The sequence below is a fragment of the Salvelinus namaycush genome, chromosome 19 (assembly GCF_016432855.1).
Source record: "Salvelinus namaycush isolate Seneca chromosome 19, SaNama_1.0, whole genome shotgun sequence".
Lineage (NCBI taxonomy): Eukaryota > Metazoa > Chordata > Actinopteri > Salmoniformes > Salmonidae > Salvelinus > Salvelinus namaycush.
Window position 1 is genome coordinate 5,043,755 of NC_052325.1, and position 24,378 is coordinate 5,068,132.

At 47.5% G+C, this 24,378-nt stretch overlaps 1 protein-coding gene across 3 annotated transcripts in view; it reads right to left on the reverse strand.

Moving 5' to 3' along the window:
* The window catches only part of man1a2 (mannosidase, alpha, class 1A, member 2), a 132,328-nt gene that overhangs the window by 28,116 nt on the left and 79,834 nt on the right, over positions 1 to 24,378 (reverse strand). For all 3 annotated transcript variants that reach the window (XM_039014426.1, XM_039014425.1, XM_039014427.1), the window contains 2 exons: positions 13,735 to 13,853; positions 3,436 to 3,516 (listed from right to left, as the gene is read on the reverse strand). In XM_039014426.1, coding sequence (XP_038870354.1) covers positions 3,436 to 3,516; positions 13,735 to 13,853 — 200 coding nt within the window. The remainder of the gene's footprint in view (positions 1 to 3,435; positions 3,517 to 13,734; positions 13,854 to 24,378) is intronic.

Consider the following 24,378-nt stretch of genomic DNA (forward strand, 5'->3'; position numbering starts at 1 on the left):
ACAATTACAACAATACTGAATTAACACTTATTTTAACTTAATATAATACATAAATAAAATCTATTTAGTCTCAAATAAATAATGAAACATGCTCAATTTGGTTTAAATAATGCAAAAACACAGTGTTGGAGAAGAAAGTAAAAGTGCAATATGTGCCATGTAAAAAAGCTAACGTTTAAGTTCCTTGCTCAGAACATATGAAAACTTGTGGTTCAATATTCCCAGTTAAGAAGTTTTAGGTTGTAGTTATTATAGGAATTATGACGCGTCGACTATTTCTCTCTATACCATTTGTATTTCATATACCTTTGACTATTGGATGTTCTAATAGGTACTTTAGTATTGTCAGCCTAATCTCGGGAGTTGATAGGCTTGAAGTCATAAGTAGCTCTGAGCAATGCTTGAAGCACAGCGCTGTTTATGAGCATTGCTCAGAGCTGCTGGCAAACGCAGTAAAGTTTGAATGAATGCTTACGAGCCTGCTGCTGCCTACCACCGCTCAGTCAGACTGCTCTATCAAATATCAAATCATAGACTTAAATTATAATATAATAAACAGAAATACGAGCCTTTGGTCATTAATAAGGACTAATTCGGAAACTATCACTTAGAAAACAAAACGTTTATTCTTTCAGTGAAATACAGAACAGTTCCATATTTTATCTAACGGGTGGCATCCATAAGTCTAAATATTGCTGTTACATTGCACAACCTTCAATGTTATGTCATAATTATGTAAAATTCTGGCAAATTAGTTCGCAACGAGCCAGGCGGCCCAAACTGTTGCATATACCCCGACTCTGCGTGCAATGAACGCAAGAGAAATGACACAATTTCCCTAGTTAATATTGCCTGCTAACATGAATTTCTTTTAACTAAATATGCAGGTTTAAAAATATATACTTCTGCGTATTTATTTTAAGAAAGGCATTGATGTTAATGGTTAGGTACAATTGTGCAAAGATTGTGCTTTTTTTGGCAATGCGCTTTTTAAAAATCATCACCCGTTTGGCGAAGTTGAAGTAGGCTGTTATTCGATGATAAATTAACAGCCACCACATTGATTATATGCAACGCAGGACAAGCTAGTTAAACTAGCAATATCATCAACCATGTATAGTTAACTAGTGATTATGTGAAGATTGATAATTTTTTATAAGATACGTTTAACCTCTTGACGCTAGGGGTCAGATTTTCTTCTTCTTATTTAAAAAAAAAATAACGTTCCCAAGGTAAACGGACTATTTCTCAGGTCCAGATCGTAGAATATGCATATCATTTACAGATTAGGATAGAAAACACTCCAAAGTTTCCAAAACTGTCAAAATATTGTCTGTGAGTATAACAAAACTGATTCTGCAGGCGAAAACCTGAGGAAATCTAACCCGGAAGTGATTTTTTTTATTTTTTAAAAATCTGTATTTCCTGGCCCGTCTTTCATCTAATTAAAGGGGTATCAACCAGATTCCTTTTCCAATGGCTTCCTCAGGCTGTGACCAGGCTTTAGACATAGTTTCAGGCTTTTATTTTGAAAAATGAGCGAGATTTTTCAAAACTAGTCAGGTGTCCTCTGAATAGTTCCTGCGCGCGAGAGGGGTAGCTCTCCATTTTCTTTCTCTCTTTTATTGAATAGGTTACGGTCCGGTTGAAATATTATCGATTATGTTTGTTAAAAACAACCTGAGGATTGATTATAAAAAACATTTGACATGTTTCTATGAACATTACGGATACTTTTTGTAATTTTCGTCGAACGGAACGAGGCTGTGGTTTTCTGAACATAACGCGCAACCCAAATGGCGTTTTTTTGTTATAAAAGTAACATTTATCGTGTAACTGGGAATCTCGTGAGTGCAAACATCCGAAGATTATCGATTATTGAAGCGATTAATTTTATTGCTTTTCTGACTTTCGTGACCATGCTAATTTGGGGCTAGCTGTTCTAGCATTGATTGATACACTCACAAAAGCTTGGATTGCTTTCGCTGCAAAGCATATTTTCAAAATCTGACACAATAGGTGGATTAACAACAAGCTAAGCTGTGTTTTGGTATATTTCACTTGTGATTGCATGATTATAAATATGTTTAGTAATATTTTGCGCCCTGCAATTCAGTGGTTGTTTAGGAAAATGATCCCGCTAAAGGGATCCGTAGCGCAGAGAAGTTAATGATAGCTAGCAACTTACCTTGGCTCCTTGCTGCACTCGCGTAACAGGTGGTCAGCCTGCCACGCAGTCTCATCGTGGAGTGCAATGTAATCGGCCATAATCGGCATCCAAAAATGCCTATTACTGATTGTTATGAAAAATTAGGGCCGATTTCAAGTTATCGGACATGCCGATTAATCGGTCGACCTCTACTGGTAACACGGAATAAAGCGCTCTCACGAACGATATCACCCCTCCCATTCCCCACTCAACATCTTTCTGATTCCCTATCCCACCACTCCTCCAGCCTCTGCAGAATTATCACAATTTATTCAGAGGGGGAGAGAGGGAGAGGCGGTGAGAGTGAGAAGAAGGAGGGATGATCAATAAGAGGGAGCGTGGCCAGGGATCTGCTCCAATCAGCTGAGTAGTCTGGGACCAGCAGAGACGCATGGCTGGAGTGTAATTCCACCACTCACACTCCTTTAATAGGAGCAGGAAGAGGGGGATGACTGATACCGCATGGCAGGGGACAGAGAGAGAGACAGAGAGACAGAGAGAGAGACAGAGAGACTAGTGGTAGTTTTCATTAGGTGAGGGGAGTTCCTTACTAATTAGTGACCTTAATTCATCAAACAAATACAACGGTGGAGCGAAAACCTGCAGACACTCGGCTCTCTGTGGAATGAGTTTGACACGTGTTTTAAGCGCACTGTTTCATTAAATCATTGAGACACAAATGACTCAAGAGGGAGCGTGATGGCCATACTGTGAAAAAAAAAAAAAAAAAGCTGCCTCAACTGCATTGTTCTCAACACCAATATGCTGGTTAATTTTGTTACTATGCACATAGCAACATATAGGGAAAGGAGTCAATTCAACAGCACTGTAGATTATGTTTCAGGACCGCAGACAGCGACCGCTATCAAACGCAGGAGAAAGCGCATTTGTAATAAAATCATATTATATTTATTAGTGTTGCACAATTATTCTTACATAATATAACCATATACAATTACAGTAGCATGTCTTAGAGTGATGGACTGTGCCATTCCGGTGGCCTCCACAATGGATTAGTCTACCGAAAGAGGCGCAAATCAGAACGGTGTCTTGTGCACCATGAAAAAAAAAAGTATCTATTTTCGACTGCTCGACTAAAGAAATCTCGGTCGACCATACAATCCACCAATTAACTAAATGAGATCAGCTTCAAGACAGACAGACAGACAGACAGACAGAGAGACAGACAGACAGACAGAGACAGACAGACACCGACGAGCAGATACCTCCTGTCCAGAGAGGTAGTAGGCGGCCAGCAGTCCTCCGATGAAGCGGATGTTGACCTCGAAGACAGACACTTCAGCGTTCTGAAAAAACAGAGGGAGAATCAGCCAGAGAAAGAGAGAAAGTAAGAGAGCGAAAGAAAGAAAGACACTGCACAGAACTGCCAGAGCAGCCTTGTGCCAAAACCACATCAGATATCTTGCACAGTAATACCAAACAATAAGTGTGTGTAATGGCACACATTCCTGAATTCAAATAGCCTACCATTCAGACCAAGGCTGTAACACCAAATTCATGTCAGACTAATAGAGAACACCTTTCCAAGTTCTACCACAAGCACAGCCTGATTCCCTATGTAATAACCTCAACGGACTGTTAATCCAACTGTCACCCTGGGAGAGTGGAGAATGGGGAAGACAGGGGAGGGGAGATTTGTTAAAGGGGGTGTTTCGTGGCACCCCGGCCGTGTTGTGCTCCCCCTCTGAAGGACGGTGGTGAGAACTCATAAAGCTCAAGGCCTCGTCAGCATCCATCTCCCCTTCAGCACCGCTACCTGTTTACAATGACACTTAGGTGCCAGACAAAGAGCGCGGTCATAAAAGCACCCTGTGTTGGCACTACTGCACAGCACAACAAAATGATCTCCGTCATACGGGTGACCCATGCAAACTGCACAGCACAACAAAATGATTGCCGTCATACGGGTGACCCACGCAAACTGCACAGCACAACAAAATGATTGCCGTCATACGGGTGACCCACGCAAACTGCACAGCACAACAAAATGATTGCCGTCATACGGGTGACCCACGCAAACTGCACAGCACAACAAAATGATCGCTGTCATACGGGTGACCCACGCAAACTGCACAGGACAAAAAATAAATAAAAAATGTCATTCAGGTGACTGAAAATATCAGTCATTCAGGTTCTGCACACAAACAGACATGACAATCATTCACAGTCATTCAGGTGTCTCACACTCTAATTAGTGTCATTCAGGTGTCTCACTCTAATTAGTGTCATTCAGGTGTCTCACACTCTAATTAGTGTCATTCAGGTGTCTCACACTCTAATTAGTGTCATTCAGGTGTCTCACACTCTAATTAGTGTCATTCAGGTCTCACACTCTAATTAGTGTCATTCAGGTCTCACACTAATTAGTGTCATTCAGGTCTCACACTAATTAGTGTCATTCAGGTCTCACTCTAATTAGTGTCATTCAGGTGTCTCACTCTAATTAGTGTCATTCAGATGTCTCACACTCTAATTAGTGTCATTCAGATGTCTCACACTCTAATTAGTGTCATTCAGATGTCTCACACTAATTAGTGTCATTCAGATGTCTCACACTAATTAGTGTCATTCAGCTGTCTCACACTAATTAGTCATTCAGATGTCTCACACTAATTAGTGTCATTCAGATGTCTCACACTAATTAGTGTCATTCAGGTCTCACACTAATTAGTGTCATTCAGGTCTCACACTAATTAGTGTCATTCAGATGTCTCACACCAATTAGTGTCATTCAGATGTCTCACACCAATTAGTGTCATTCAGATGTCTCACCCTAATTAGTGTCATTCAGATGTCTCACCCTAATTAGTGTCATTCAGATGTCTCACACGAATTAGTGTCATTCAGATGTCTCACACTAATTAGTGTCATTCAGATGTCTCACACTAATTAGTGTCATTCAGATGTCTCACACTAATTAGTGTCATTCAGATGTCTCACACTAATTAGTGTCATTCAGATGTCTCACACTAATTAGTGTCATTCAGGTCTCACACTAATTAGTGTCATTCAGATGTCTCACACCAATTAGTGTCATTCAGATGTCTCACACCAATTAGTGTCATTCAGATGTCTCACCCTAATTAGTGTCATTCAGATGTCTCACCCTAATTAGTGTCATTCAGATGTCTCACACGAATTAGTGTCATTCAGATGTCTCACACTAATTAGTGTCATTCAGATGTCTCACACTAATTAGTGTCATTCAGATGTCTCACACTAATTAGTGTCGTTCAGATGTCTCACACTAATTAGTGTCATTCAGATGTCTCACTGTAATTAGTGTCGTTCATGTGACTCCTATAAAGACCAGAATGTATCATGTTTAAGGTGACAACTGAAAGATATACTTTAACTGCAGTGCTTCAACTCCTTCGATATAACATTTAAAAAGTGTAAAATGTAACATTTAAAACATGTCAGAATTTTCCTTGGAAACCATCTGAATTTGTAAATAAGGAATGTTACTCCATATTAAATGAGGTTCATCTAATCCGAGTGGGACATCATGTACTAATTAATCTCCCACGTGCTATCGATTCACATGAAATCTTACTTTAAACTCTAGTAAATTAATTCCTAACCCAGCGTTGTCTAAACAGACTCAATTAATTCAGTCATTTTTAAAGCGTGACGATTCATTTCCGACTGCATTGAGAGTCATCCATCATCGCAGGGCGCTCTAGTACAGGCCTTCCAGGAACCATCCAGCTAACAATGACTCACCACAAAGGACAGCCCAACATGGCAGCTAATTAATCATTCATTAGTAGAGGCTTTAACACATGTACAAGCTCACACACACACGCACGAACACACACACACGTCGCGCACACACACACGTTGCACACACACACACAAGTCGCGCACACACACACAAGTCGCGCACACACACACGTTGCACACACACACACACACAGACGTCGCACACACACACACACGTCGCACACACCGCACACACGTCGCACACACACACGTCGCACACACACACGTCACACACACACACGTCACACACACACACACACACGTCTCACACGTCTCACACACGTCACACACACGTCACACACACGTCACACACACACACACACACACACACGTCGCACACACACGTCGCACACACACGTCGCACACACACGTCGCACACACACCCTCTCTCCCTCTATGAAGCCGTAAGCCCATGATTAAGTTTGACAAAGACTGATGTCTTTAATATAGTCAGTAACTGGAAATCTTTGCTCTCATTTTAGCCTGGAAGTAAGAAGCAACAAGGGAGAGGAGCATGGGCTTGATGCAAACAGATAGCTCAAACAAACCTTTCATTTACACTGAAGTCTAAGTACAGAAGATTCTAATAATATTTTGGAACCACCGCAAGCTACAAAACACTACTTCAAAACACAACTATTTTGAAGAACTTGAAATCATTCCCGTTTCTCATTTGGGAATTGCTATTTTCATCAGAGGCTGAGAAGGGAGGGAGATCAGGGAATAACATCCATGACAGTTTATGAGCTTAACTGTTAATGCCTGAATCTTAATGCCTAAATACAGTGAGTGTGGAGGTATTACAGATAGAACTGATCTAGATCAACACTCCCACCTCAGATTACTAACATCCACTCCTCCAATTTTGCTCTCTCCATCTTTCATCCTCTTCTTTCTCCTTCCTTCCTCGATCCGTCTCTCCCTCCCTCCCACTCTGTCCGTCCCTCCCCTTCCCTCCATCTACTTTGATCCGTCTCTCCCTCCCTCCCTCCCGCCCTCTCCCTCCCTCCCTCCCCTTCCGTCCGTCCCTCCTTCCTTCCCCTTCCGTCCGTCCCTCCTTCCTTCCCCTTCCATCTGTATCCCCCTCTCTCTCCCTCCCTCCCTCCCCTTCCGTCCGTCTCTCTCTCTCCCCTTCCGTCCGTCCGTCCGTCCGTCCGTCCGTCCGTCCGTCCGTCTCTCTCTCTCTCTCTCTCCCCTTCCGTCTGTCTCTCTCTCTCTCTCTGTCCGTCTCTCTCTCTCTCTCCCCGTCCGTCTCTCTCTCTCTCTCTCTGTCCGTCTCTCTCTCTCTCTCTCTGTCCGTCTCTCTCTCTCTCTCTCTGTCCGTCTCTCTCTCTCTCTCTCTGTCCGTCTCTCTCTCTCTCTCTCTGTCCGTCTCTCTCTCTCTCTCCGTCCGTCCGTCTCTCTCTCTCTCCGTCCGTCCCTCTCTCTCTCTCTCCGTCCCTCTCTCTCTCTCTCTCCGTCCCTCTCTCTCTCTCTCTCCGTCCCTCTCTCTCTCTCTCTCCGTCCGTCTCTCTCTCTCTCTCCGTCCGTCCCTCTCTCTCTCTCTCTCCGTCCGTCTCTCTCTCTCTCTCTCTCCGTCCGTCTCTCTCTCTCTCTCTCTCCGTCCGTCTCTCTCTCTCTCTCTCTCCGTCCGTCTCTCTCTCTCTCTCTCTCTCCGTCCGTCTCTCTCTCTCTCCGTCCGTCTCTCTCTCTCCGTCCGTCTCTCTCTCTCCGTCCGTCTCTCTCTCTCCGTCCGTCTCTCTCTCTCCGTCCGTCCGTCTCTCTCCGTCCGTCTCTCTCCGTCCGTCTCTCTCTCTCCGTCCGTCTCTCTCTCTCCGTCCGTCTCTCTCTCTCCGTCCGTCTCTCTCTCTCCGTCCGTCTCTCTCTCTCCGTCCGTCTCTCTCTCTCCGTCCGTCTCTCTCTCTCCGTCCGTCTCTCTCTCTCCGTCCGTACGTCTCTCTCTCTCCGTCCGTCCGTACGTCTCTCCGTCCGTCCGTACGTCTCTCTCTCCGTCCGTACGTCTCTCTCTCCGTCCGTACGTCTCTCTCTCCGTCCGTACGTCTCTCTCTCCGTCCGTACGTCTCTCTCTCCGTCCGTACGTCTCTCTCTCTGTCCCTCTCTCTCTCTCCGTCCGTCCCTCTCTCTCTCTCTCTGTCCGTCTCTCTCTGTCCGTCTCTCTCTCTCTCTCTGTCCGTCTCTCTCTCTCTCTGTCCGTCTCTCTCTCTCTCTCTCTCTCTGTCCGTCTCTCTCTCTCTCTCTCCGTCCGTCTCTCTCTCTCTCCGTCCGTCCGTCTCTCTCTCTCTCCGTCCGTCCGTCTCTCTCTCTCTCTCTCTCCGTCCGTCTCTCTCTCTCCGTCCGTCTCTCTCTCCGTCCGTCTCTCTCTCTCTCTCCGTCCGTCTCTCTCTCTCTCTCCGTCCGTCTCTCTCTCTCCGTCCGTCCGTCCGTCCGTCCCTCTCTCTCCGTCCGTCCGTACGTCTCTCCGTCCGTCCGTACGTCTCTCTCTCCGTCCGTACGTCTCTCTCTCCGTCCGTACGTCTCTCTCTCCGTCCGTACGTCTCTCTCTCCGTCCGTACGTCTCTCTCTCCGTCCGTACGTCTCTCTCTCCGTCCGTACGTCTCTCTCTCCGTCCGTACGTCTCTCTCTGTCCCTCTCTCTCTCTGTCCCTCTCTCTCTCTCCGTCCGTCCCTCTCCCTCCCGGCCGTCTCTCTCCCTCCCCTTCCTTCCGTCCGTATCCCTCTCTCCCCTTCAGTCCGTCTCTCTCTCTCTCTCTCCCCTTCCGTACGTTTCTCTCTCCGTCCGTCCCTCTCTCTCTCTCTCTCCGTCCGTCCCTCTCTCTCTCTCTCCCCGTCCGTCCCTCTCTCTCTCTCTCAGTCCGGCCGTCTCTCTCAGTCCGGCCGTCTCTCTCAGTCCGGCCGTCTCTCTCAGTCCGGCCGTCTCTCTCAGTCCGGCCGTCTCTCTCAGTCCGGCCGTCTCTCTCGCTCTCTCAGTCCGTCCGTCTCTCTCTCTGTCCGTCCGTCTTTCTCTGTCCGTCCGTCTCTCTCTCTGTCCGTCCGTCCGTCCGTCTCTCTCTCTCTCTCTCTGTCCGTCCGTCTCTCTCTCTCTCTCCGTCCGTCCGTCCGTCTCTCTCTCTCTGTCCGTCCGTCTCTCTCTCTCTCAATCCATCTCTCTCTCTCTCTCTCAGTCCGTCCGTCTCTCTCAGTCCGTCTCTCTCTCTCTCTCTGTCCGTCCGTCCGTCTCTCTCTCTCTGTCCGTCCGTCCCTCTCTCTCTCTCTGTCCGTCCGTCCCTCTCTCTCTCTCTGTCCGTCCGTCTCTCAGTCCGTCCGTCTCTCTCGCTCTCTCAGTCCGTCCGTCCCTCTCTCTCTCTCTCTGTCCGTCCGTCTCTCTCGCTCTCTCAGTCCGTCCGTCCGTCTCTCTCGCTCTCTCAGTCCGTCCGTCCGTCTCTCTCGCTCTCTGTCCGTCCGTCCGTCTCTCTATCAGTCCGTCCGTGTCTCTCTCTCTCTATCAGTCCGTCCGTCTCTCTCTCTCTCTGTCCGTCTCTCTGTCCGTCCGTCTCTCTCTCTCTCTGTCCGTCCGTCTCTGTCTCTCTCTCTGTCCGTCCGTCTCTGTCTCTCTCTCTGTCCGTCCGTCTCTGTCTCTCTCTCTGTCCGTCCGTCTCTGTCTCTCTGTCCGTCCGTCTCTCTGTCTGTCTCTCTCTCTCTCTGTCTGTCTCTGTCTCTCTCTGTCTGTCTCTGTCTCTCTCTGTCTGTCTCTCTCAGTCCGTCCGTCCGTCTCTCTCGCTCTCTCAGTCCGTCCGTCCGTCTCTCTATCAGTCCGTCCGTGTCTCTCTCTCTCTATCAGTCCGTCCGTCTCTCTCTCTCTCTCTCAGTCCGTCTCTCTGTCCGTCCGTCTCTCTCTCTCTCTGTCCGTCCGTCTCTCTCTCTCTCTGTCCGTCCGTCTCTGTCTCTCTCTCTGTCCGTCCGTCTCTGTCTCTCTCTCTGTCCGTCCGTCTCTGTCTCTCTGTCTGTCTCTCTCTCTCTCTGTCTGTCTGTCTCTCTCTCTCTCTGTCTGTCCGTCCGTCTCTCTCTGTCCGTCCGTCTCTCTCTGTCCGTCCGTCTCTCTCTGTCCGTCCGTCTCTCTCTGTCCGTCCGTCTCTCTCTGTCCGTCCGTCTCTCTCTGTCCGTCCGTCTCTCTCTGTCCGTCCGTCTCTCTCTGTCCGTCCGTCTCTCTCTGTCCGTCCGTCTCTCTCTGTCCGTCCGTCTCTCTCTGTCCGTCCGTCTCTCTCTGTCCGTCCGTCTCTCTCTGTCCGTCCTCTCTGTCCGTCCGTCTCTCTCTGTCCGTCCGTCTCTCTCTGTCCGTCCGTCTCTCTCTGTCCGTCCGTCCGTCTCTCTCTGTCCGTCCGTCCGTCTCTCTCTGTCCGTCCGTCTCTCTCTGTCCGTCCGTCCGTCTCTCTCTGTCCGTCCGTCCGTCTCTCTCTGTCCGTCCGTCTCTCTGTCCGTCTCTCTCTCTGTCCGTCCGTCCGTCCGTCCGTCTCTCTGTCTGTCTCTCTCTCTGTCCGTCCGTCTCTGTCTGTCTCTCTCTCTGTCCGTCCGTCTCTGTCTGTCTCTCTCTCTGTCCGTCCGTCTCTGTCTGTCTCTCTCTCTCCTTCAGTCTCTCTCTCTCTCTCCTTCAGTCTCTCTCTCTCTCTCCTTCAGTCTCTCTCTCTCTCTCCTTCAGTCTCTCTCTCTCTCTCCTTCAGTCTCTCTCTCTCTCTCCTTCAGTCTCTCTCTCTCTCTCCTTCAGTCACTCTCTCTCCTTCAGTCACTCTCTCTCCTTCAGTCACTCTCTCTCTCTCTCCTTCAGTCACTCTCTCTCTCCTTCAGTCTCTCTCTCTCTCTCTCTCATTGAGTCTCTCTCTCTCTCCTTGTCTCTCTCTCTCTCTCCTTCAGTCTCTCTCTCTCTCTCTCTCCTTCAGTCTCTCTCTCTCGCTCTCTCCTTCAGTCTCTCTCTCTCTCTCTCTCCTTCAGTCTCTCTCTCTCTCTCTCTCCTTCAGTCTCTCTCTCTCTCCTTCAGACTCTCTCTCTCTCCTTCAGACTCTCTCTCTCTCTCTCCTTCAGACTCTCTCTCTCTCTCTCCTTCAGTCTCTCTCTCCTTCAGTCTCTCTCTCTCTCTCCTTCAGTCTCTCTCTCTCTCTCCTTCAGACTCTCTCTCTCTCTCTCCTTCAGTCTCTCTCTCCTTCAGTCTCTCTCTCCTTCAGTCTCTCTCTCTCTCTCCTTCAGTCTCTCTCTCTCTCTCCTTCAGTCTCTCTCTCTCTCCTTCAGACTCTCTCTCTCTCCTTCAGACTCTCTCTCTCTCTCTCCTTCAGTCTCTCTCTCCTTCAGTCTCTCTCTCCTTCAGTCTCTCTCTCTCTCTCCTTCAGACTCTCTCTCTCTCTCTCCTTCAGTCTCTCTCTCCTTCAGTCTCTCTCTCCTTCAGTCTCTCTCTCTCTCTCCTTCAGTCTCTCTCTCTCTCTCTCCTTCAGTCTCTCTCTCTCCTTCAGTCTCTCTCTCTCCTTCAGTCTCTCTCTCTCCTTCAGTCTCTCTCTCTCCTTCAGTCTCTCTCTCTCCTTCAGTCTCTCTCTCTCCTTCAGTCTCTCTCTCTCTCTCTCTCTCCTTCAGTCTCTCTCTCTCTCTCCTTCAGTCTCTCTCTCTCTCTCCTTCAGTCTCTCTCTCTCTCTCCTTCAGTCTCTCTCTCTCTCTCCTTCAGTCTCTCTCTCTCTCCTTCAGTCTCTCTCTCTCTCTCCTTCAGTCTCTCTCTCTCTCTCCTTCAGTCTCTCTCTCTCTCTCCTTCAGTCTCTCTCTCTCTCTCCTTCAGTCTCTCTCTCTCTCTCCTTCAGTCTCTCTCTCTCTCTCTCCTTCAGTCTCTCTCTCTCTCCTTCAGACTCTCTCTCTCTCTCTCCTTCAGACTCTCTCTCTCTCTCTCCTTCAGTCTCTCTCTCTCTCTCTCCTTCAGTCTCTCTCTCCTTCAGTCTCTCTCTCTCTCTCTCCTTCAGTCTCTCTCTCTCTCTCTCTCCTTCAGTCTCTCTCTCTCTCTCTCCTTCAGTCTCTCTCTCTCTCTCTCTCTCTCTCTCTCTCTCTCTCTCTCTCTCCTTCAGTCTCTCTCTCTCTCTCCTTCAGTCTCTCTCTCTCTCTCCTTCAGTCTCTCTCTCTCTCTCCTTCAGTCTCTCTCTCTCTCTCTCCTTCAGACTCTCTCTCTCTCCTTCACTCTCTCTCTCTCTCTCCTTCAGTCTCTCTCTCTCTCTCTCCTTCAGTCTCTCTCTCTCTCTCTCCTTCAGTCTCTCTCTCTCTCTCTCCTTCAGTCTCTCTCTCTCTCTCTCCTTCAGTCTCTCTCTCCTTCAGTCTCTCTCTCTCTCTCCTTCAGTCTCTCTCTCTCTCTCCTTCAGTCTCTCTCTCTCCTTCAGTCTCTCTCTCTCCTTCAGTCTCTCTCTCTCCTTCAGTCTCTCTCTCTCCTTCAGTCTCTCTCTCTCTCTCTCTCTCCTTCAGTCTCTCTCTCTCTCTCTCTCTCCTTCAGTCTCTCTCTCTCTCTCCTTCAGTCTCTCTCTCTCTCTCCTTCAGTCTCTCTCTCTCTCTCCTTCAGTCTCTCTCTCTCTCTCCTTCAGTCTCTCTCTCTCTCTCCTTCAGTCTCTCTCTCTCTCTCCTTCAGTCTCTCTCTCTCTCTCCTTCAGTCTCTCTCTCCTTCAGTCTCTCTCTCCTTCAGTCTCTCTCTCCTTCAGTCTCTCTCTCCTTCAGTCTCTCTCTCCTTCAGTCTCTCTCTCTCTCTCCTTCAGTCTCTCTCTCTCTCTCCTTCAGTCTCTCTCTCTCTCTCTCCTTCAGTCTCTCTCTCTCTCTCTCCTTCAGTCTCTCTCTCTCTCTCTCCTTCAGTCTCTCTCTCTCTCCTTCAGTCTCTCTCTCTCTCCTTTAGTCTCTCTCTCTCTCCTTTAGTCTCTCTCTCTGTCCTTTAGTCTCTCTCTCTCTCCTTCAGTCTCTCTCTCTCTCTCCATCTCTCCCCCAGAGCTGACCGGACGGGTCCAAAAGTTAATTACCTCTCACAGCATCAGCCAGTCAGAAACACAAACACACACACACACACACACTCTGCCTGCGATGTCATTAGCTCAGCAGGGCTTTAATAACTCCATCCTGGGAGAGAAAGAGAGAGGGGAGAGGGGAGAGGGAGCGAGCCAGAGAGAGAAAGATTGGTAGAGCAGAGAACCAAGACTGAGGTGAAGATGCTCAGAGAGAGAAGCTGACTGGTATTGAGGGTATACACTGACTGTACACAATTGACCCTGATATGTGGTCTGGTTTGTGGGCTCTACACTCCCCAGGTCTGTGTTCTGCATCAGCACAGTCGGCAACGCTCTCCCTGCCCACATCGTTTCCATGACTCCTACTCCCGTCTCCTGGTTACCAGCGGGTGTCCAGTTCTCCCTCCCTCCCATCACAGCAACGCTAGACGCTCCTCTTCTCATGTATCAACAGGCTTCACTACCGGTCAGAGATAAAACAAGAGTGCATTCTGTCTGTAGCCTGGACTGTCTGCAAAGCGCAACTCATATCTGCTGTCTGTGAGTCTGTCACTCTAGCACCCATTGGCTGTATGGCTGTTAGTAGATCTAATTTCCAGGTACAAGTGGAATCAAGCATGATGTTTGCTGGTTTTTGGTTCTCTGAGGGTTCTCTGAACAGTATGGCACTGAAGACTACAGGCCAGAAGAAGGAGGCTAATTGCAACTGTTTTACTCCTGGAGTGAGTACAGGAACTAAAAGGTTTTGTTCTCTACTCACCACACTGAAGTCCAGGTTCTGCTCGATCCACTCCTGTCCATCCTTGAACTCATCGTGGAGGCCCATCATGTACAGGCTGTCTAAGGCGTCCACTATGGTCGCCCCCATCTGGGAATTACCTGGACAGAGGACAAACACACACAGGGATAGGGTCTTAAAGTGACTTATTACCATATGCACAGCATATGTGGCCCATGTCAAATGAATGAAACACACAACTCCTGGGCCAAGAGTTTTTCCTAGTCAGGTCACAGTCCTGGCTCTGTGTTTTATCATTGATAAATGCTGTCCCCCTATCAGTAGGAGGTCTTGTCCCCCTAACAGTACGAGGTGTTGTCCCCCTAACAGTACGAGGTATTGTCCGGCGGAGATCTTTGTGTTCTATACTCGGCCTTGTCTCAGGATGGTAAGTTGGTGGTTGAAGTTATCCCTCTAGTGGTGTGGGGGCTGTGCTTTGGCAAAGTGGGTTGGGTTATATCCTGCCTGTTTGGCCCTGTCCGGGGGTATCATCGGATGGGGCCACAGTGTCTCCTGACCCCTCCTGTCTCAGCCTCCAGTATTTATGCTGCAGTAGTTTATGTGTCGGGGGGCTAGGGTCAGTCTGTTATATCTGGAGTACTTCTCCTGTCTTATCCGGTGTCCTGTGTGAATTTAAGTATGCGCTCTCTAATTCTCTCTTTCTCTCTTTCTTTCTCTCTCTCGGAGGACCTGAGCCCTAGGACCATGCCTCAGGACTACCTGGCATGATGACTCCTTGCTGTCCCCAGTCCACCTGGCCGTGCTGCTGCTCCAGTTTCAACTGTTCTGCCTGCGGATATGGAACCCTGACCTGTTCACCGGATGTGCTACCTGTCCCAGACCTGCTGTTTTCAACTCTCTAGAGACAGCAGGAGCGGTAGAGATACTCTCAATGATCGGCTATGAAAAGCCAACTGGCATTTACTCCTGAGGTTCTGACTTGTTGCACCCTCGACAACTACTGTGATTATTATTATTTGACCATGCTGGTCATTTATGAACATCTTGGCCATGTTCTGTTATAATCTCCACCCGGCACAGCCAGTAGAGGACTGGCCACCCCTCATAGCCTGGTTCCTCTAGATTTCTTCCTAGGTTTTGGTCTTTCTAGGGAGTTTTTCCTAGCCACCGTGCTTCTACACCTGCATTGCTTGCTGTTCGGGGTTTTAGGCTGGGTTTCTGTACAGCACTTTGAGATATCAGCTGATGTAAGAAGGGCTATAGAAATACATTTTATTTGATTTGTCCCCCTAACAGTACGAGGTCTTGTCCCCCTAACAGTAGGAGCTGTTGTCCCCCTAACAGTAGGAGCTGTTGTCCCCCTAACAGTAGGAGCTGTTGTCCCCCTAACAGTAGGAGCTGTTGTCCCCCTAACAGTACGAGCTGTTGTCCCCCTAACAGTACGAGCTGTTGTCCCCCTAACAGTACGAGCTGTTGTCCCCCTAACAGTACGAGCTGTTGTCCCCCTAACAGTACGAGCTGTTGTCCCCCTAACAGTACGAGCTGTTGTCCCCGAAACAGTACGAGCTGTTGTCCCCGAAACAGTACGAGCTGTTGTCCCCGAAACAGTACGAGCTGTTGTCCCCGAAACAGTACGAGCTGTTGTCCCCGAAACAGTACGAGCTGTTGTCCCCGAAACAGTACGAGCTGTTGTCCCCGAAACAGTACGAGCTGTTGTCCCCGAAACAGTACGAGCTGTTGTCCCCGAAACAGTACGAGCTGTTGTCCCCGAAACAGTACGAGCTGTTGTCCCCGAAACAGTACGAGCTGTTGTCCCCGAAACAGTACGAGCTGTTGTCCCCCTAACAGTACGAGCTGTTGTCCCCCTAACAGTAGGAGGTGCTGTCCCCCTAACAGTAGGAGGTGCTGTCCCCCTAACAGTAGGAGGTGCTGTCCCCCTAACAGTAGGAGGTGCTGTCCCCCTAACAGTAGGAGGTGCTGTCCCCATAACAGTAGGAGGTGCTGTCCCCATAACAGTAGGAGGTGCTGTCCCCATAACAGTAGGAGGTGCTGTCCCCATAACAGTAGGAGGTGCTGTCCCCATAACAGTAGGAGGTGCTGTCCCCATACCAGTAGGAGGTGCTGTCCCCATAACAGTAGTAGGTGCTGTCCCCATAACAGTAGGAGGTGCTGTCCCCATAACAGTAGGAGGTGCTGTCCCCATAACAGTAGGAGGTGCTGTCCCCATAACAGTAGGAGGTGCTGTCCCCATAACAGTAGGAGGTGCTGTCCCCATAACAGTAGGAGGTGCTGTCCCCATAACAGTAGGAGGTGCTGTCCCCATAACAGTAGGAGGTGCTGTCCCCATAACAGTAGGAGGTGCCCCTGCACCACATAGATAGATGGAGATCTCTAGATGGATATAACCCGTTTTAGCTTGGTCATTGCCATTCCGGGCTTTCACCATTTTAAAGTCAGAGGGATGGGAAGAGCGGTCCTCCCCTCTCCAGAGTCTAACGTAATTACTAGCTCACCTTCAATGGAGACACCACTACGGCTAGCAGTGATCTTCATTAAAACATGACTGACAGCCAAATCACTCACACTCCACTCCTCTTTCTCTCCAATCCCTCCCTCAATGTCACCACAGGCCAAGGGAGTGATGCAGTCTGCCCAGGGTGGTGAGCGTAGGTCATTATAATTCACTTTAATTAAGACCAAAGCTTGATCACTAGCTCTACCATGCTCTCTAATACGGCCCTCTTTTTAAGACTTCTGCTCTAATAACGCAGCCCAGATTAATACTAGAGTTATACTACTGCAGCTCAGATTAATACTAGAGTTATACTACTGCAGCTCAGATTAATACTAGAGTTATACTACTGCAGCTCAGATTAATACTAGAGTTATACTACTGCAGCTCAGATTAATACTAGAGTTATACTACTGCAGCTCAGATTAATACTAGAGTTATACTACTGCAGCTCAGATTAATACTAGAGTTATACTACTGCAGCTCAGATTAATACTAGAACTCTAATACTGAAGTTCAGTGTAATAGTCTTAATAGTGTTGCTCTTTTTGATAGTTCTTACAAGGCCTACATCTCTTGTTAATACCACAGCCTGACTAGGCTTATATTTGATCTTATTAGAGTACTGGTGCTCTAATTCTGTGGCTGGTTGGACTACTGGTGGGTGCTGCTGTGGCTGGGTTGAACCTTGCAGGCCCGGTCTTATCAGTAACTCTATTATAAGGACAAGCCAGGCTGTAGTTCTGCAGGAGTTGCAGTATTATTATCATTATTGACAGCAGCCTTAAATCAGACTCTGGGCTGCTAAGACTCTGGGCTGCCTGAGATCTGGACAGATTGGCACTCCTGGTAGTAGAAGAGTCAGGACCGCCACGTGTCACGCCCACTGCCAGCAGGGAACCATGTCTGTCACTATACCCTCCTCTACCTCCATTTAATCTATGCCCGCTCACTCCATCTGTCCTTCATTGAGCTACACACTGGAATCCAACCCTCCACCCATCAGAATTAATTTCAATTAAATGAAGGAAGTGAATTGAAATGTAATTAATGAATGAAATGATGTCCTTCCTCTCCCTCTTTCCCTAGTCCCTGTCATTACATCATTTTCATCTCAACATCTTTATCTAATCCCTCCCTCCATCTGTCTGTCCTCCAGTTTTCTGTACTTGTCACTTCATCAGTCTTACCATAAATAACATTGTTTTCCCTCGGTCCCTCCCTCCCTTACAACCTTTCAAATTGGGCCAATCATATCACATTAACCTGGATTGGCATTTTCACCTGGTAGTTATTAAAGATGCCAGACATTATTTATCTGAAACAAATTGCCCAGAATGAGGTTTATTTGGGGAACAATCATCACAGCTACACATTCCCTCCCTCTGACCCTCTGCCAGTTTCATTAGGTGACAGATTTCCTAGAACTACAGTATGACTCCACACATGGCACGAACTGTGATGGTTTCATTATTCAGACTTCATTTTCTCCGTCTTGTAAACTGGCGGGTGTGTGAATGAGGGGGGAAATGCAGGGGAGGGATAGCTCAACCCTGGGCCCAGTGGAGTTATGGGAGAAAACCAGACAGACAGCCGCTGAGTCTATGCTAAAGCCTCCTCTCAGCCCCCCTCTCTCTTCTCTGTCTATGTAGCAATCTTTCTCCAGCTCCTCTCTTCGCCTCTCTGTCTCTCCCCTCCTTCCCTCTGCGCATTTAGCATTCTCCCTCACCTATCCTCTCACCTCTCCCTCACTCTCACCCTGTTCTCTCATCCCGCTCACTCTCTCTGTTTCTTCTGGGTAAACAGCAAGTGGGTCTGGCTTAATGAGCAGTGTGTAGTCGGAGCAGCCAACCCTCTCCATGGCTAACTCAGACCACGCTTCGCTCCTCCTATGCCCACCACCAAGTTACTCAAATTATATGGCTCTGCATTGAAATATCTGCTGCTGCATCTGTCCACTGGCCGGCTCCTTTGAGCATCTCTGACTGAGCCTTCACTGAGGACCTGACCCTACATTCATAGATTGACTGTGGATTTACTGCAGGCCCCACACCATCGCCACCAAGACGCTGGCAAAGCCAGACACACTTGAGGCTCCCTCCCACTAAGAACACAGTGAAACTGGTAATGCTAATGACTAGATTAAAGCCATATGTCATAGATCTCTCTTACCAAAGGGTTTGCTGTTAGCTCCACAGGGCTATAACACCAGAGCCTGTAACCAGAACACAGTGGGACTCGTAACAACAAGGTAGGCCTGATCAAAGTTTTTCTGCTACTGGGTTCAAGATTACACCACGTGCTAGCGATGGGAAAAAAAGAGGCTTCTAATATTAACATGCATGAAACCAAGGCTATTACAGTTACAGAAGTCATCAAAAGAGAGCGCCTGTGGAATAGGAGTGGAGCTAGGCACTGCAGGGCCTGGATTCACCTCTACATCACCAGAGGAACAGAGCAGGAGTAGGATAAGGGTACGGCTAAAAGCTATGAGAATTGGTCGTCTAGTGCGTCCGGAACAGAGAGTAAAAGGAGGTTTCTGGGGGCGATAAAATAGCTTCAAGGTATAATGTACAGACAAAGGTATGGTAGGATGTGAATACAGTGGAGGTAAACCTAGGTATTGAGTGATGATGAGAGAGATATTGTCTCTAGAAACATCATTGAAACCAGGTGATGTCATCGCATGTGTGGGTGGTGGAACTGAAAGGTTGGATAAGGTATAATGAGCAGGGCTAGAGGCTCTACAGTGAAATAAGCCAATAAACACTAACCAGAACAGCAATGGACAAGGCATATTGACATTAAGGAGAGGCATGCTTAGTCGAGTGATCATAAGGGTCCAGTAAGTAGTGAGGTTGGTTGGGGTAACGGCGATTCAGACAGCTAGCTGAGCCATCGGTAGCAAGCTAGCATAGGATGGAAGTCTGATTTTAGCCACCTCGTGCGTTTCCGACGGTAGATTAGTGGGGTTCCGTGTGGTAGAGGGGATCAATCCAATTGGCAAAATAGATATAGTTATAGTGACCCAAGAAAAATTTTAAAAGAAAAAATGACTGCCTCGCCTGGTTCACCAACTACTTCTCAGAGTTCAGTGTGTCATATCCGAGGGCCTGTTGTCCGGACCTCTGGCAGTCTCTATGGGGGTGCCACAGAGTTCAATTCTCGGGCCGACTCTTTTCTCTGTATATATCAATGATGTCGCTCTTCCTGCTGGTGAGTCTCTGATCCACCTCTACGCAGACGACACCATTCTGTATACTTCTGGCCCTTCTTTGGACACTGTGTTTACAACCCTCCAGACGAGCTTCAATGCCATACAACTCTCCTTCCGTGGCCTCCAATTGCTCTTAAATACAAGTAAAACTAAATGCATGCTCTTCAACCGATCGCTGCCTGCACCTGCCCGCCCGTCCAACATCACTACTCTGGACGGTTCTGACTTAGAATATGTGGACAACTACAAATACCTAGGTGTCTGGTTAGACTGTAAACTCTCCTTCCAGACTCACTTCAAACATCTCCAATCCAAAATTAAATCTAGAATTGGTCTTCCGAATTTCGCAACAAAGCATCCTTCACTCATGTTGCCAAACATACCCTTGTAAAACTGACCATCCTACCGATCCTCGACTTCGGCGATGTCATTTACAAAATAGCCTCCAATACCCTTCTCAATAAATTGGATGCAGTCTATCACAGTGCCGTCCTTTTTGTCACCAAAGCCCCATATACTACCCACCACTGCGACCTGTACGCTCTCGTTGGCTGGCCCTCGCTTCATACTCGTCGCCAAACCCACTGGCTCCAGGTCATCTACAAGACCCTGCTAGGTAAAGTCCCCCCTTAGCTCGCTGGTCACCATAGCAGCACCCACCTGTAGCACGTGCTCCAGCAGGTATATCTCTCTGGTCACCCCCAAAACCAATTCTTCCTTTGGCCGCCTCTCCTTCCAGTTCTCTGCTGCCAATGACTGGAATGAACTACAAAAATCTCTGAAACTGATAACCCTTATCTCCCTCACTAGCTTTAAGCACCAGCTGTCAGAGCAGCTCACAGATACATAGCCCATCTATAATTTAGCCCAAACAACTACCTCTTCCCCTACTGTATTTATTTATTTATTTTGCTCCCCATTATTTCTATCTTTACTTTGCACATTCTTCCACTGCAAATCCACCATTCCAGTGTTTTACTTGCTATATTGTATTTACTTCTCCACCATGGCCTTTTTTTTGCCTTTACCTCCCTTCTCACCTCATTTTCTCACATTGTATATACTTATTTCTTTCTACTGTATTATTGACTGTATGTTTGTTTTACTCCATGTGTAACTCTGTGTTGTTGTATGTGTCAAACTGCTTTGCTTTATCTTGGCCAGGTCGCAATTGTAAATGAGAACTTGTTCTCAACTTGCCTACCTGGTTAAATAAAGGTGAAATAAAAATTCTTTAAAAATAAATTTGAGAAACCAAGGCTGTTGAGTCTGCCGATAAGAATGTGGAAATTGACAGAGTCGAATGCCTTGGCCAGGTCGATGAATACAGCTGCACAGTATTGTCTTTTATCGATGGCGGTTATGATATCGTTTAGGACCTTGAGCGTGGCTGAGGTGCACACATAACCAGCTCGGAAACCAGATTGCATAGTGGAGAAGGTACAGTGGGATTCGAAATAGTCTGTGATCTGTTTGTTATCTTGGCTTTCGAAGAGTTTAGAAAGACAGGGTAGGATAGATATAGGTCTATAACAGTTTGGGTCTAGAGCGTCTCCCCCTTCGAAGAGGGGGATGACCGCGGCAGCTTTCCAATCTTTGGGGAACAAAGATGATAGGAAAGAGGTTGAACAGGCTAGTGATAGGGGTTGCAACAATTGCGGCGGATAATTTTAGAAATAGAGGGTCCAGATTGTCTAGCCCAGCTGATTTGTAGGGGTCAAGATTTTGCAGCTCTTTCAGAACATCAGCTATCTGGTTTTGGGAGAAATGGGGAGGCTTGGGCAAGTTGCTGTGGGGGGTGCAGAGCTGTTGACCGGGATAGGGGTAGCCAGGTGGAAAGCATGGCCAGCTGTAGAAAAATGCTTATTGAAATGATCGATTATCGTAGATTTATCAGTGGTGAAAGTGTTTCCTATCCTCAGTGCAGTGGGCAGCTGGGAGGAGGTGCTCTTATGGACTTTACAGTGTCTCAGAACTTTTTTGGACTTGGTGCTGTCACGGCTCCTCTGCATTGCAGGGGCGGTTCCTCCTGCAGGCAGAGGAGGGTCGTTAGTGATTGGAGCCACCTGGGCTCAGGGTATTTAAACTGCTTCACTAATCACTTCTCTCTCTCTCTGCTCCTCCAGGTATAATCCTGTTTTGTTTGTTCCTTTGTAGTTTTGCATAGTTTTCACTCAGTCATATTCACACACACAGATTCACGCATCCCTGCACTTTACATACACCTTACATTATGATACTTCCACACCTCATTCCTTTTTCTTTGTTTAAAGTTACTAGTTTTGGTTTAGAATAAAGAACCTTTTTAATTGGCCTATACCTGTTGTTCGTGTTCCCTCATTTTTGTCACAGGCTATGAGCCGGCCTGTGACAGTGCTACAGGATGCCTTCTTGTCACAACCTTCTTGTCACAGCTCGCATTGATGTGCCATCCTGGATGAGCTGCACTACCTGAGCCACTTGTGTGGGTTGTAGACTCCGTCTCATGCTACCATTAGAGTGAGAGCACCGCCAGCATTCAAAAGTGACCAAAACATCAGCCAGGAAGCATAGGAACTGAGAAGTGGTCTGTGGTCACCACCTGCAGAACCACTCCTTTATTGGGGGTGTCTTGCTAATTGCCTATAATTTCCACCTTTTGTCTATTCCATTTGCACAACAGCATGTGAAATTTATTGTCAATCAGTGTTGCTTCCTAAGTGGACAGTTTGATTTCACAGAAGTGTGATTGACTTGGAGTTACATTGTGTTGTTTAAGTGTTCCCTTTATTTTTTTGAGCAGTGTATATATAAAGGCTGCAGGCCCAGACGGCATTCCCAGCCGTGTCCTCAGAGCATGCGCAGACCAGCTGGCTGGTGTGTTTACGGACATATTCAATCAATCCTTATCCCAGTCTGCTGTTCCCACATGCTTCAAGAGGACCACCATTGTTCCTGTTCCCAAGAAAGCTAAGGTAACTGAGCTAAACAGTGACAAACACCAAAACTGAGCAGTTTACAATTTACAATTGGCTCATTCATCCCCCTCCTCTCCCCTGTAACTATTCCCCAGGTCGTTGCATCAAATGAGAACGTGTTCTCAGTCAACTTACCTGGTAAAATAACGGATAAATAAATAAAATAAATAAATAAACTACTACCGCCCCGTAGCACTCACTTCCGTCATCATGAAGTGCTTTGAGAGACTAGTCAAGGACCATATCACCTCCACCCTACCTGACACCCTAGACCCACTCCAATTTGCTTACCGACCCAATAGGTCCACAGACGACGCAATCGCAACCACACTGCACACTGCCCTAACCCATCTGGACAAGAGGAATACCTATGTGAGAATGCGGTTCATCGACTACAGCTCAGCATTTAACACCATAGTACCCTCCAAACTCGTCATCAAGCTCGAGACCCTGGGTCTCGACCCCGCCCTGTGCAACTGGGTCCTGGACTTCCTGACGGGCCGCCCCCAGGTGGTGAGGGTAGGTAACAACATCTCAACCCCGCTGGTCCTCAACACTGGGGCCCCACAAGGGTGCGTTCTGAGCCCTCTCCTGTACTCCCTGTTCACCCACGACTGCGTGGCCATGCACGCCTCCAACTCAATCATCAAGTTTGCGGACGACACTACAGTGGTAGGCTTGATTACCAACAACGACGAGACGGCCTACAGGGAGGAGGTGAGGGCCCTCGGAGTGTGGTGTCAGGAAAATAACCTCACACTCAACGTCAACAAAACAAAGGAGATGATTGTGGACTTCAGGAAACAACAGAGGGAGCACCCCCCTATCCACATCGACGGGACAGTAGTGGAGAGGGTAGTCAGTTTTAAGTTCCTCGGCGTACACATCACGGACAAACTGAATTGGTCCACCCACACAGACAGCGTTGTGAAGAAGGCGCAGCAGCGCCTCTTCAACCTCAGGAGGCTGAAGAAATTCGGCTTGTCACCAAAAGCACTCAAACTTCTACAGATGCACAATCGAGAGCATCCTGTCGGGCTGTATCACCGCCAGGTACGGCAACTGCTCCGCCCACAACCGTAAGGCTCTCCAGAGGGTAGTGAGGTCTGCACAACGCATCACCGGGGGCAAACTACCTGCCCTCCAGGACACCTACACCACCCGATGTCACAGGAAGGCCATAAAGATAATCAAGGACAACAACCACCCGAGCCACTGCCTGTTCACCCCGCTATCATCCAGAAGGCGAGGTCAGTACAGGTGCATCAAAGCGGGGACCGAGAGACTGAAAAACAGCTTCTATCTCAAGGCCATCAGACTGTTAAACAGCCACCACTAACATTTAGTGGCCGCTGCCAACATACTGACTCAACTCCAGCCACTTTAATAATGGGAATTGATGGAAATTATGTAAAAATGTATCACTAGCCACTTTAAACAATGCCACTTAATATAATGTTTACATATCCTACATTACTCATCTCATATGTATATGTATATACTGTACTCTATATCATCTACTGCATCTTGCCATCTTTATGTAATACATGTATCACTAGCCACTTTAAACTATGCCACTTTATGTTTATATACCCTACATTACTCATCTCATATGGATATACTGTACTCTATACCATCTACTGCATCTTGCCTATGCCGTTCTGTACCATCACTCATTCATATATCTTTATGTACATATTCTTTATCCCTTTACACTTGTGTGTATAAGGTAGTAGTTGTGGAATTGTTAGGTTAGATTACTCGTTGGTTATTACTGCATTGTCGGAACTAGAAGCACAAGCATTTCGCTACACTCGCATTAACATCTGCTAACCATGTGTATGTGACAAATCAAATTTGATTTGATTCTACAAAGTATTGACTCAGTGGTGTGAATGCTTATGTAAATGAGATATTTCTGTATATAATTTTAAATACATTTGCAAAACATGTTTTCACTTTGTCATTATGGGGCATTG